This window comes from Eubalaena glacialis, chromosome 12, assembly GCF_028564815.1.
Source record: "Eubalaena glacialis isolate mEubGla1 chromosome 12, mEubGla1.1.hap2.+ XY, whole genome shotgun sequence".
Classification (NCBI taxonomy): domain Eukaryota; kingdom Metazoa; phylum Chordata; class Mammalia; order Artiodactyla; family Balaenidae; genus Eubalaena; species Eubalaena glacialis.
Genome location: NC_083727.1, coordinates 39,378,976 through 39,394,032, shown reverse-complemented (window position 1 = coordinate 39,394,032; position 15,057 = coordinate 39,378,976). Strand labels below are relative to the sequence as shown.

The window sequence follows — 15,057 nt, the reverse complement described above, 5'->3', positions numbered from 1 at the left end:
TAGGAATTCTTACAGCCATATGAAGTCACTTATTGTTTAGTTTTGAAATCATGACACCAGTGTTTTATTTCTTTTGCTCCACAATGAATATACATCAAACTATTTTAATATTCCTTTGTAACTTGGATCCCAGAAAACTTGCAACTATCTTTAGAGTCCTGTCTTGTAGCTTCTGGAGGGTTACGGGATCAGAAGATAGAAGTAGGATATTATTTTCAGTCATTAGTGTTCTAGCAATAGACAATTTGAAAATTCTAATTGGAGAAAATTGCTACTAACAGTTTTTTTTCTCATTATGATGTTATTTTCTTATGTTTTGCCTCATTGTGAGAGTTGTTCAAATCTTTTTCCATAGTAACTTGACAGGCACATGCAGCAAAGTTGCTGAGGTGTGGGGAAGTATTTATAGTAAATATGTCTTTTAACCTTTGCAACCAAGTAGTATGAAAATGGACAGCTAGCAGGTTGACTGGGCCAAATCCCAGTTTTACAGGGCAGCACATCTTGGCCTGTGTATTACAGATGGCTTTCCATCTGGTGGCCAACACCAAGCTCCCCATCGGTTTCTTGAAATATGAGGGGAAACTTGCATAATCCAGTGAGTGGAAAACAGAAGGCCTATTCTGGCCTATTCAGGGTATATTTTGCCTTGAATTGTAGTTTTGGTAGACTCAGGAACAATGTTGGCTGGATAAAGAAGAAAGATGGAGTCAGAAAATCTGCTGTCTGAGATGCTGCTGGGCTCCGGCTGCTTCTCCGGAAGGGCCTGTATCTTTGCCACACAGTGTTGGAGGAGAGACGTGCCCTTAGGTCCTGGCGCCTGGCTGCAGGTCCAGGCAGTCAAGGTGCAGCATCCAGTGCTTAGACTGGTGAGAGAACATTCAGAAGTCAGAGAGTTCCTGGTCAACTTCCGGAGAAGTTTTTGATTGAGGACTGATGCTTGGTTTCAGAAACAAGGCCATGTTCTAGCCACAAGGACAGCAACAGGAACCAGCAAAGCAGAATAACAGATGGTGGTCAGCGTGGAAGTGTCCGGGGCATGTTTGCAGTTCAATCCCATGGACTGGGTCCACCTGTGGGTCAAATATGAGGGAGTTCTGAGGTGCTGTGACTTAGGGAATGTATGGGAAGTGAGCTTCTGGCACACCATGTCCCAGGGAGTTTGACTGCTAAAGCTGAAGGGCAGGGGAGGTCAGTGGGGCAGCACAACTTGAGGGTCTGGGAGTTGCAGTGAATGGTCCACAAAATCTCAGGTTTGAAGCATGATAGAGGAATAGCTTAGGCAGAAAATATTAGCTTATGTCAAGGGATGCAAACTGGCAGCCCAGCAGATGTTCTGGTGGCTTGCATAGTGTGGAAACAAACCAGAAGGTCTGAACGTTGAGTATGCTTTCAAAATTTGCCACAGTTACCAACACTCCCTGTGGCCTTACACAGGCTGCTTCACAGTTTAAGATACCAGCTGCTGGGTCCCTAATGCCATTTGAATTTGGAAACTCTGGTTGACACTTCACTTTTGTTTTGATTGATCTGGGAGGCTGAGAAGGACCAGACTCTTCAGAAGCAGCCAACACTGGATTCAGCTGTGAGAAGTTGGGTAAATCAGAGGCAGAGAAAGTAAGGTAGCTGCTGACATCGCTAAAGAGAAAACTGTCATCAAAAGTACTATCAAAGATGTTTAATTATTCAGATACAGAAACTAGCTAAACTTCACTTCAATTGATGAAGCCAAGACCAGTCGCTCTTAATTACAGGGAGCCAACAGACACACTTTGTAAGGATCCCAGGTTGTATTCTTATAACTTACTCCTCTTTTATAATATACTTATTTAAGTGGAAGTATACTAGATAAGCAAGCTTTCCAGGGATTGCACAACACCCAAAGTTCTATCTTATTTATTGGTTCATGGGACAATATCTAAAATAGCTTGAGAAAACCTGTTTTGGATGGTTGAGAAAAATTTAGCTGCTCCTAAAGAGATGCTAAAAAGATGCCCTTTAAGTTAAGGAACCAATTTGAAAATCCACAGTATCCCCGATAGTGGTCATTATCCCAAAGGATTGTTTGAATTTATAGACCTGTGTCCATCTGAAACTAGAAAACATGACCTTTGCAATATAACCCTAAAAATGACGCTTTTGCAAAATAATCTTCTAATAGTTCAGATAATTTAGCTACAGTATATTCTACAGTGGTGAGCTAAAAAGAAAGCAGAAAGTTGCCTAGCACAGGCCTACATTGGTTCTCAATAAATATTTAGTGAAGAATAAATGAATTTGCAAAGTACTGAAACTCCACTCCCATCTTTAAACATTTTTTTTTTCAAACTTCATGTGAGGATCGGTCCATGACTTACTTGAATGATTTTTTAAAGCACTCTTTGTATCAGTAAGAGTGTCATCTTAATAATCCATCAACACGTATCCAGCTGGACAGTTTCCAGACTTTCTTCTACTATATAAATCCTCCTTAGTAAGCCAGAAGATAAACAGTTTGGAAAAGTCACATGAATGTTTGTAACTGTAGCCTGAGAGGAATTGAACCAATGGAAATCTAAGGAAAGTACTTTCAAAGGATGATTTAACTGGACTGCAAAAGAAATCTCAGAAAACCACTTTATAACATTCTGGCAAATGTCAAAGACAACTGGCTTCAAAAATCTAAAATATTTCACTTGTATATTATGTGCACTATTTCCACTTTAAAAGATTCGCCTACATTTGGAACATGTAGGGATTTTTTTAACTCCACAAGTTTTACTTTTCTTCCATTTGGGGCCTTTGGAGCATTTGATGTGTGCTGAGCTTTGGGACTATAGGCAGGGCAAACATACATATGGTTTCCATGTGCTTGTTGTATAAAATTTACTTCAAACTTTCATGAAGTTTAGCTAATTATGTTCCATTAGAACAAACCCAGGTCCTATTAGATGATTATTAACAGATATGATGCAATAACAGCATTCTCAATATTTTGGACAACAAAAATGAAAGAGATCCAAGTTTGAGCAGTTGGTATGAAAATATGTTATAACTGAAATTATATGCCTCAAAATAAGAGCAATGAAGCAGAACTGAATTTGTTCTGTATCTACTGATGAGACACTAGCAACAGGATGACATTTAGTCACAGGCATGTTCACTGCCATTGACAAGCCTGGATACACTGCCTTTATTTAAGAAATGACAACTCTGGGAAATTCAGCAAAATAGTAGTTTTCCACATGCTTTTTTATTGAAGTATCTTCACCCTGATAGACTCTTCAGTATTCATATTCGGGGGACTCATTTTAGGGGTGTTAGTGTTGCTTATAATAAACTGCTGCCCAGGGAGTGAGCACCCAGCTGCTGATTGTATTAAAAATAGCTGAGGTTCATATTCATCCATTCAGACCTTCACACACACACCCCCAACACACACACACACCCCTCTTACACCTTTTATGGAGTGTTTTTCCTTGAGGTGGTCCTTAATGATTATTTTAATCTAGTTTCACCTGCACAGCTATATTGGAACTATTGACACATAGAATTAAGTGATCCAGGCAAATCCTTTTAGGAAAGCCTTATTTAAAAGTAGAGAGCAACTTTGCAAAATAAAATAAAATAACTAACAATTAATTTAATATAGATCTGTGATATGAAATAATAATTTAAATAGTTATATATAATGTGTGTTATAAATTTAATAAAACCTGTCAGGCTAATAAGATTTAATGTAATCACCTCCCTGAGTACATTTACTTCTCTGAAAGAAGGGAGAACAGTACAATCACCCTCGCTGTATCAAATGGGGTCTCTGGGAAGCATTTGTATCATCAGGAGGATAGCTGGATCAATTTCCCATTACTGCTTTCTATGAAGGTGTGATATCACTGGTAATACAACACTAAGATGAAATGAGAATTTGTCAACTACACCTGCAACACCTAGTCTATGCAATGCTATTAAAGGCCATACTCTTATCTGTAGTACTAACTATATATGAAAAAAAGAGAGAGAGAGAAAAAAAAACAAGATAAACCTCTGGAGGAAAGAATCTTGCCTATCAACTACCGCAATAGAGATCATTGTGACAATGATATTGGAATGAAGAACAACAAAAAGAATAAATATGTATGTAAATATAAAGCAACAATTGTCAAGCTTTAGTGTAAATTATGAATGCCTGAAAGGCTGGCCAGATGACATTTTGAGATCCCTCACCAGGATTTCTGATTCAGTATGTCAGGGGTGGGAATCTACATTTCTAACAGGTTCCCAGGTGATGCTAATGCTACTGGCCTGGGGCCCACACTTTGAGAACCACTGAGAAATATTAGTTGTATAAAACAATGATGTCTTGTGGGGCTTAAAATTTATATAGAGTTAAAATCCATGCATATATGGACAGTTATTTTGTGACAATGGTAGCCCTTCTGCCCAGCAGGAAAAACAGATAGTCTTTTCGATAAATAGTCTCAGTAAATGGTGCTGAGTCAACTGGATATTCATATAGGAAAAAAACAATGCTTGATCCCTTTCTTACACCATGCACTAAACCCAGTCTCAAGTGATTGCAGGTCTAAATGTGAAAGGCAAAAGCAGCAAAACTTCTAGAAGGTAGTATGAAAGAATATCTCGGTGACCTGTTTAAGATATCCTTGAACAGGACACAAAAAACACTATTCATAGGGGAAAATTTAAATTACATTAAAATTTTTAATTATGTTAATCAAAAGACACTATTAAGAGAGTAAAAATGCAAGCTACAGACTGGAAGAAGATAGTTGTAACATGTGTAACTGACAAGGGGCTCATATTCCGAATCTATAAAGAACTCCAACAATAATAAACAATCCACTATAAAAATGGGCAAAATTCTTAAAATGACACTTCACAAAAAAGGTTATACAAATGGCCAAATATATAAAAACTAGCTCACCTCAGTAGTAATCATAGAAATGCATATGAAAGTCACCATGCAATTCCCCTGTTCAAAATCAGAACATGGTTGCAATTAAAATACAGTTAAAATGATGGACACTAGTAAGAACTTACGAGAACCGTGGCACAGTGAGAAACCTCATATACTGCTGGGGGGAAGGTGAAATGGCACAATCATTTGGATATAAATAATTTGGCATTGTTTACTGAATTTGAAGATGCATATCCCACAAGACCCAGCAATTTCATTCCTAGGTATGTCCATGTGCACTAAGAGACTTGTACCAACATATTTATACATCATGAGTCCTAAGAGCCCCAAGTACAAAACAACCCAAATTTCCATCAACAGGAGAATCGATAAGTATGTTGTTTATAAAACGAAATTCCATGCATCATCACTGACTATGGATGAACTAACTACATGCAACAAGATAGGTGAATCTCACAAACATAATATTGAGTGAAAGTGGCCAATCACAAAATTACATATGAATGATTACATTTATTCAACTTAAAGAACAAAAAACTAATTTGTAGTGCATCGCTCCTTAGTTTGTAAATTTTTAAAGAAAAACGAGGAAGTGATTACTTTCAAAATGAAGATAGAATGGCTTTCTTTGTTGGGAAGAGAGGCCAGTAGTTATGAGGGGAGGAGATGGGGTTTTTTTGGGTACCTGCAATGTTCTGTTCCTTAACCTGGGTGGGAATTTACACAGGTGTTTGTTTTGTAATATATCATTGAACTGTACATCTTGTTTTTTGCCCCTTTTGGTATGTATACGGTATTGAACAGCAAATGGGATAAAATGCTTTAAAGCATAAATCACTCACTCTATCCATTTTTAAATACTGCAGTAAAACAAATTGTCTTTTCAGGTTGCTTGAAAACACCTGAAGTCCTTGATTTAATTATTTTCTGATTACGATTTGATTAATCTTTTTGTTTAACTAACTTATTTTCATATTCTAGTTTCTACATTACTTTGCATTAATTTGGCAAAGTGAGTTAATATTGAATGAGAATCAAATGCTCTGGTGTCATCTGGATAAACACCTTGTTTAATTCTTGGACGGCTTTACATATTTAATTTGATTTCAAATGTACAAGGGAAACAGAATAAAAGTAGGATCATTGCAGGACTGAATACTTTGTAAATATAACTGACCAACTCCAACGAAGCTACTGCATAACAGAAGCTATTTAGATCATATACTGATATGTTACAATGAACCTTATTTGAGGCAATTCTATTATTGATATATAATGAAAATATCATCACTAAATATAGGTCACACCATACCAATGACCAACAAGTTTAATTTTATTTTATAAACTCCTTTCTAAAGATATAGTCTAGTATTTCCATCTCAGAGAACAAAATTAAGCAATTGCATTTTAAGCACCTTGAAGGATTTGAGATTTAACCCAGTTTGTAAGCTAACAAGTTAGCTGGCCACAGTTTCATGGATGCACAACTCCTGAGTTAGAGATGAAAGCCTCAGATGCAGAAAGCACTCTGAGCATCAGCTTATTTGGGGCTGGTTTCCTGAGCCCCAATTCCCACAAGCCTAAGAGAAGAGGCTCAGGTTATATTTGCATACACAGTGGGTGGCGTTACAGGAGAGTAGCTCTGAGTTGAAGGAAACCAAATAAGCCTGCTTGCCCTTTGCTCAGGAAAGAGAGAGAGAGATACTATCTTCTAAAGCTCTAAGCAAACCTACCCTTCGTTCAGATGGAGGTACTATCTCCAGCTGCCAAGGCTCTTCCAAGGCTGTTCACTATGCATACAGCCTTGAAAGGATAGTCTCGAAAAAAGGATAGCTAGTGCCTTGCTCATAAGACATGCAGAAACACAAGACCCCGGGAGAACTGTCTCTCCATATTGGTGATGGCTAAAACCTCTTTATACAGTTGATATAAGACGTTTTCTTCAGTTAGAAACTGAATACTGAATACTGGTCTAAACTGAATTTTTCCATTTTTTTTTTGAAATGGGAACCAACATTTTTTAACAGTTCATATTGCATTCAGAATGCTTTTGAGAGTCATAATCACATGAAGTCCTAGAAGGACCTTGAATACATAGAGTGCATATATATATAATACACATACATCTATATGGTTTGTTTTCTGCCTCCCCCATTTAAAATGTAAATTCCCTGAGGATAATGACTTCCTGTGTGTGTATAATTTATTTTCTTATTCTGGTTCCTACATTACTTTGCACTACTTTAATTAATAAAGTGGTATAGGTCTGCCATCCTTCTTCTTTCTCTTTGTCAACACCGTCGCCTTAAGAACAATAACAAAAAGTGTGTGCCTGTAATCTGAAGGTACTAATAGTCATCAAATATGACAATGTTTTCTTATCTTCAAGACCACCTATCCATCGAATCTAGGACAATGGCTCACCCACAGTGGAGCTCAGTAAATATTTGTTGCATTGAGTTAACCTGAACTCAGGACCCCATTCGACAGTCTGTAATCCAAAAGTTGCTCTTGGTGACATGCTCAGTAACATGCTGTGCTTTGAAAATAGAAAACATTGCTTTTTCTCAAACCCGTAGACAATCATCTTAAGCTCAAAGACTTCTGTTCATTTATGATGATTCTTGTGTACAGATGTATAAAACTGAGGGAACCATCATATGCATCTCCAGAAATGTGTTTTATTATGAGATGAGAAGCAAGTCAAGGAGCGCCTGTTTTTCCTTCCTCTGAGAACTGGTCCCCCCCCCACCCCCACCCCCACCCCCCTCCGTGCTCATTTCCATCCTCTTCAACAGGAATTTAGCAGCCAGAGTTTATGGTCGAAATCCTATCCACATAAGTTCCTCCGGACACTGAATCATCAGCACAATGCTTTGGAACCACTCTGGTCTTCTTTACTAAATTCAACCTTTCTGTCAACAACAAAATGTGGAAAGGACACAATGTTTCCGTACTCCTTCCACAGCCAAATTACCTCCTACCGGAACTAGAAAATGTGTGTCGCTGTGAATTTCCATCTACTACAGCTACTCGCCGCCGGGCAGCGCCGGGGTCTCGCACACAAAGGGGGAGAGCGGGGCGTGGGGAGGCGGCAAGGCGTCGCGGCTCCGCCCGGCCAGGCCATGTCCGCCCGAGCAGCCATCCCGGGAGTGGGGACCAGGAGCGGGCTCAACTTGGGGTTCGGGATATCTGAATGCCACGGAAACTGCGATCCTACCCAAACGAGTCAGGGGGAGAGGAGCCGAGGGCGTGCGCGAGCTGAGTGAGTGCTTACGTCGCAGCGAGATCTGTGCCGGGGTAATTAGAGAGGAGTTAGGCTGAGCCGCGTCCTCTTTGAGCAGCGGCCGCCGCAGCCGCCGCAGCAGCAGCCCGGAGGGGCGCGCCCGACTGCGGCCGCCGGGGAGCGCCCAGGGTGAGGCCCGCGCCCCGCAGCGGCCGCCCCGCCGCGCCCACTGTCCCGGCGGCTCCGCGCGCGCAGAGGCGGCGGCTACCCGCGTGGCCTTCTCCATCCAGGCGTTTGATTCTCGCTCCCTTCCTTCTCCTCTCCCGAAGGCGAGGATGGCAGGGCCGGGCGAGAACCTGGCGCACCGGTGGCCCTAGCTCTGCTCCCCCCCACCCCTCCTGCGGGGAGAGGAAGCGGGCTGCTCGCGGACGATGTGGTCAGGGCTGCTCCCCAGAGCGTCTTCTGCCCGGGTCCCAGCTGCCGTCCCTCTTCTTCGCTCGCTCCGACCCAGCGAGAGGAGCTGATGCCGCTGTCGCCGCCGCCGCCGCCTCCGAAGCCGCGGCCGATGGATGCCAGGGAGGGCCGCCTTGCTTAGCGTCCCCGCCTCCGGGTTTGCTGGTAGGAGCCGGCTGCTCTCTCTTCTCTCTTGCTTTGGGGTATTATTGAAAAGGTTTTATCCTCCACTCCTTTTCCCCACCCTCTCCTCCCCCAACCCTGCATTTGCAATGTACCTTCCCGGCGAGATCCCTCCCCCCAACCCCTCCGCAGCAAGTCCGTTGAAATAAAGGGCTAGAGGAAGGCAGAAGTTGGGGGTGGGGTTGAGGGGGAAGCCCACGCTGGTGCCAACGCCACCAAAACCCCTTCTGGTGCCTTATGAGATCACGGTGTATCCAGGAGGGGAGGAGGGAAGGTGCGCTATCTGCAGAGTCTCCACCTAACTGGATCACAGTCATTTTAAATAGAATCCCACAAATGTCTTAGAAATAGCATCTTTGAATAAGTAGAAAGAGAAATAAGCTCCTTCCCCCCTCTTTCTCTTTCTCTCTTTTTCCTCCTGGCAAAGACGCGCTCTCCCCCGCCCTGAGCTCCGCGCTGAAGAGCCGCCTTATTATTAATCAGAATTTCCATCGTTATCCCTGGCAGGAGCATCCTTCAGTAGGGACCGCAGAAGCATGACAGTGCTGGGGCTGAGATGTGCGTGGGGGCTTTTTCTGTTACATCTCGGAAGAGAAGAGGACAGCACCAAGATCAGCACCCCCCGTGCGGGGTGCAATTAGGGGTGTTTTGTTAGGAGAGAGAAAGGACAAGAAGAGGAGTGCTGGGCCGCCAGAGGTCCACATCTCTTTGAAGGAAAGGGACAAGGGAACTAAAGTGGGACGTTGTTTTTAGGGGGTGGGCAAAGAAGTTTATATCCTTCAGAGAAAAGGTGTGGGGAAGCAGGAGCAACAGGGTACTTGATTGGACACCAAGACAAATCGTTTCCCGTAAAGAAGAGGAAGCAGGCAGCAGCGAGGTCTGGAGGCCGGCGTGTGGTAGTGACCAGGGCCAGCGGTGCGGTGGGACAGCCAGCAAGAGAAAGGCAGGGCTCAGGAACAAGAACAATGACTCATTTACAGGCTGGTCTCTCTCCTGAGACCCTGGAGAAAGCCCGCCTGGAGCTCAATGAGAACCCAGACACACTGCACCAGGACATCCAGGAGGTGAGGGATATGGTCATCACCAGGCCGGACATTGGCTTTCTCCGCACAGATGATGCCTTCATCTTACGCTTCTTGCGGGCCAGGAAGTTTCATCACTTCGAGGCTTTCCGCCTCCTGGCCCAGTACTTTGAGTACCGGCAGCAGAACCTGGACATGTTCAAAAGCTTCAAGGCCACGGATCCTGGCATCAAGCAGGCCCTGAAGGATGGCTTCCCTGGGGGCCTAGCCAATCTGGACCACTATGGCAGGAAGATTCTAGTCCTTTTCGCTGCCAACTGGGATCAGAGCAGGTAAGTCCTAAATCCGAACTTGTACTAGGGCTTCTTTTACTCTCCCATTTTCCAGAATTTATCTTGAGTAGTGTCATAGTTTTACAGCTTTGACGTTACTGTTTATTTGGCTCGGGGCGGGGTGGGGGGTGGGGGGAAGAGAAACTGGAACTAAGAAATGCGTTTTTGGTGGGCACCCTGGGGGGAGGGGTGGGACCTTTATCTTTACCTTTGAAACTCTTACTTCACTAGCTCCCGTTTTCTACTGCAGCGTTAGGTGCTTCATGAACCATATTATTGTGCTGTATAATCTAAATCATTCAGCTTCTAAATAAAGCTGCTAATTTTTTCAACTCCTAAATAAGTTTACTGTTCTGTGGAGAAATGAGTATGAGAATGGAGACAACTTTCCCTCCTTCCTCCTAAAGAAATTCTTTTTTTTTTCTTTTTTTCCTAAAGAAATTCTTAAACTGGATTCATCACCATCATCCATCGTCCTCCACCTCCTCCTCCTCATCTCTCTCTTTAGTACTGCGATTTCATTTTTTTAAGACTACCCTGGCATTCAACCAAGATCAAGTAGTTTTATTGCTTGGAAACTTTTCTGCTTGGTGATGTGTAGATGAAGGAATAATATGATGTGTGTCACTTCAATAAAAAGGAAGAGTTGTCCCCTCTGTTGCTGAGCATGCTGCCGACCCTGAAAATAAAGGCTGACTTGTGTGCTTGTTCTCCACCTGTCACTAATCTAAAGAATGTGTTTCCTGTCTGATGTGATTTTTCATCTTTTGGAAGGAAGTGAAAAATGTTCAGATCTGTCAGTTGGTAGACTTTTTGAGCTCTCTGGCTTTTTAATGGAGGAGAACTAATATTCTTACTTCATCTACATGACAATAGAAAAAAACAGACAATGACTCTTCTACTTCCTCAGTTGGAGGAATTATTTTCTCAGATTGAAAGATACAAGAAATTATAAAAGACCTTTGTGTAAGGTAGTTTCAGTTAAGTTCGAAGTTAAATAAATGTCATGGAACTTAAAAGTGTTACCAGAATTATGAATCATAAGAAGCTTGTTGTTAAAACATCGTTGTATTTTTAGTGCGGTGAATGGTGATTTTTGATGCATCTGGTTAGTTTAAACCATCTCTGGAGCAACTTTAAAAGACTTTTACAGTTACTGAGAAATCTTATGGATCTTACAGGTCTCTAGATAGGCTTCTCAGAGTCTTGGGACTTTAGAATGCAAATTAATATTTTTAACAGGCGTTTAACCCTTCAGTTGGTCTCCTTTTCCCTGTAATTCTACGTTGAGAACTACTCCGATTATTTTTTAGGTAAATATAAAGATAAGCTACTACGTGAAGAATCATAAAGCTAAGAAACTCATAGAGTTAGCCATTGAGGGGAATGGAGTTCTCTTTCTGTCTCTTACTTTGGTTAATTATAGAGATTTTACTCTACTCTTTATCAGGTAGCAAAGTATAAAGGCTCGTGAAATGCCATCCTTTGGCCACAATTTCTCTTTAAAAAGTTTTTAGTTCATCTAAGAAGTACATTGTAGGGTTATGCAAACCAATTATTGTGTATATCAAAGCTGAAAAATTTTATTCAGGAAAGAACCTAGTATTTCATGAGTTAGATTGGAACTTAGTTTATTGAGTTGCCAGGAAATGGGAGCTGTGGAAATTGTATATTTAAATATGTCTCAAAGTCTGTTAAAGATATCATTAGGGAAGCAGATTGCCCTTAGGGAGACATGAGCATACATCAAACCTATTTTCATTTATTTCTATAAGTGAGCTAATATTGACATTGATTTATAAACCTAATTAAGATAAAAGCCACTTGTAGTTCTCATGTATGTGAAAAGGTGATTATTTTGGACCTACTAAAGAAACTATGTTTTAGTTGTCTATCTCATGTTTTCATATAAAGGATAAGTTACTAGTAATCCAAATATATCTCCCTGGAAATCTACAATGGGAGGAGACTTATTAACTGATATGTAGAACTATTTCTTTAAATCTACACAAAATCTTAAATATTAAAACTTTGTACATGTGACATTAAAAATGAAAAGCCATGTCCTGTAAAAATACCTTACAGGGCCTATAGACTAATAATTGTGAATTCAATTTCTGTGGTTGGAAATGAACAGGTGTGATCAAGAAGTTTTAGTACTTCAAGATCAAAAGGTATACAAGTTATTTGGAGCTTATCTAAAATTCAGTTGAGTTTCCTCCTCCTATATTTTTTTTAAAAAGTCCCTCCCTCCTTTTCCCTGCCTGCGCCCCCCTATCCCGTATCTACATATGCATATACAAAGACTAGTGGATAAGCAGGTCCACCCTCTCGGCATCCTCTGTAAACCTTTATCGTTGGGAGATGTGCATAAGAACTGTCTCTGCCCTGCTCTGAAACCAGCAGGACAGCTGCCTTTCTGACAGTGCCCAGAGTGTCACCAGCTCTTTTCCTGCCTTTGGCCTGAATCCCCTTCCTTCCTCCACTATACATTTTCAAGGCTTATCTGACTTGACTGCTACAGAAGTCTCTGCCACCTTCCCTAGGTGTTTACCTTATGCTTGCTCTGTTAGCTGGATATGCCATGTGCCAAATTCTCTTGCTCCTCATCCCTCCCCTGTTCTGTGAGTGAGGTGATCCCACCTTCCTGCTCTGATCCCACCAGTCTAAACAACCTGGGTCCCTGGAGAAGAATGCACATCTGAACATAATTCTAACCACCTTCTTGAGTTGTTCAGTGAATTACCTGGCTTTCAACAACTAAAAAAAAAAAAAAAAAAAATTATTGAAAGAGACAAAGTAGCATTGTTTTAAAGAAAGAATAGGTGGGAATTGTCCAGGATTACACAGGGAAATTCCAGAAATGAGGTAGAAGAAAATGTCCCCCTTTATTTGGATAACAGGTTATTTCCAACCTCCCAAAGGGAATAATCAAGATTTTTTGTGAATTTTGAAAAACTTTGTGAAGAGTTTTGTATAACAAAAAAAGACTAAGCCTCATGTTATTATAACAGCACCTGAACTAGAGTTAATGTTCAGTAAATGTTTGTTGAGTTGAATTGAGTTATGCATTTTTAAAAAAAAGAATTCTAAGTAGGACGTTATCTGATATATACTTTCTCCTATATTGAATTTTTAGGACAGTTTTCTGTGCTTCTCAGGAGACTGGAAACAGTAAATGTGTGTGAGATGGTGACTATAAATAAAATAGTGTCTCTTCCTATTGCAATATAGTGCAGGTCAGTTTCAGGTTATTGCAAGTAACTGGACGATTTCCAAAGCCTTTACAAGAAATATGGAATCTTCAGGAGACTGAGATATAATATTTACAGTGTACCCACCTTCTAATACAGCTAAAAAAATATTTGAAATACTGAAATGTCAAAATGACTTTCAGCGTGGTCTGTGGTTCTTTTTTAAAAAAACATAGAACAGGTTTCAGATGATTTGTTACATTTATTGAGCAGGCTATCCTTGGCAAAGATTCACACACTTTTATCTTTTTGTTTTCTTTTCAAATCATCTAACATAATTTCTGAAAACAAAAGTAGATTCCACAAAATTAAAAACAACCGGATTGTTACCCTGCAGCACTGTGATGCAGTAGTCCTTCATATATTACATGCTGTCTTGCTTTCCTGAGTGACAGTTCCCTGCTTAGGACTCAGCAGATACCTTCAAATTGTCCACCTGATTTCATCAACAGAGTGTGATGATAATGTACCAAGAAGCTAGAATAGATTACACTACCTTAAGAAAAGGAAGTTTGGAACGAAAGTAGATTGTGGTCTAGACCCTAGGGCATGCGAGCAGGTATCTGAGAAGTCGAAATTCACTGGCATGTAATTATTGGGAATATTCATGAGCAAACTGTGTTACCTGAAACATAATGATGACATGTATTCTGATATGTGGCCTGTAATTTGTCAGTTAGCCTGCAAGTGGTATTTTACCTTCTTAGACTTATAAATGACTTCTCTATACTTAGTACCACAAACAACCCATTGTAAACAAACAATTTATCTGGAATCTGGTTAACAACCACTAGAAAACAAATACAGCGAAATTAAAATGATTCTAATATAGTGGCAATTCAGAAAGTACTGACCGTCTTGTACCGTGTTTGGCTTGTCATAACGGACATTGATTATCACTTATAGTACTGAAACTCTGAAAGGGCTCAAAGACTGATTGGTGAGACAATGCTATGATCCTCTAACTTATCCTGGAATTTGCCTAAAAAATGTACTATTGCCAGTTTGTTCATTCTTATTGTGTGGCTTTTTCATACAAAGGAAAATATTATACAAATGGCCAGCTATTTGAAGCTTCAGTTTTAATTATGACTATGCTCTCATTTATTAAAATAATGTGGCCAATCTTCAAATGAAAGAAGGTTATGATGATGGTAGCTTAAAATTTTTTAAAAATAGCCATAGACTATACATATTTGCTTTATTCTCAGCCACAAAGCTTTACTCTTCTGTGGAAGTGCACTAAAATAAAATAAAATAAAATAAAATGATTAGAAATAGATTAAAACAGACGAGGGCAATTAACTAGTTAATTAGGGAGAAACACTCTTACTTGATAATTTTAAAAACAAAAAACAAGCCAAAAAAGAGGCTTAATTTTTTTGGACTGATTTTTCAAGTCTTCTTGGCTCTGTTTATTAAAATATTTAAATATTTCTCAACTTTTTCTTTCCTGGTGTCATATATCCTGGCAGGGTCAGGAATCCTTACCTTCGAAATCCTAAAGGCACTGCTATGCTGTATTACGGCTGATTTTGAGATTAGGTCAATACTAGGAATGGCAGGTGTGGGTTCCATGGGGTTTCTGTCCCAGCAGGACTTCTGTATTGCTTCCTTATAGGGCTGCTCTTTAAACAAATACTCTGGGAACTGCAGCTCGCTTCAAAAT

General features: G+C 40.5%; 1 protein-coding gene across 2 annotated transcripts in view; it reads left to right on the top strand.

Moving 5' to 3' along the window:
* The first annotated feature begins 8,082 nt into the window (after positions 1-8,082).
* CLVS2 (clavesin 2) overlaps positions 8,083-15,057 on the top strand; it is a 64,159-nt gene continuing 57,184 nt past the window's right edge. Inside the window, exons 1-3 of one of the 2 annotated variants that reach the window (XM_061207353.1) lie at positions 8,083-8,183; positions 8,474-8,762; positions 9,208-10,134. In XM_061207353.1, coding sequence (XP_061063336.1) covers positions 9,746-10,134 — 389 coding nt within the window. In that variant the 5' untranslated portion in view covers positions 8,083-8,183; positions 8,474-8,762; positions 9,208-9,745. Of the gene's footprint in view, positions 8,184-8,369; positions 8,763-9,207; positions 10,135-15,057 lie in introns of those variants that run through there. The other variant, XM_061207351.1, reaches the window with a different exon arrangement.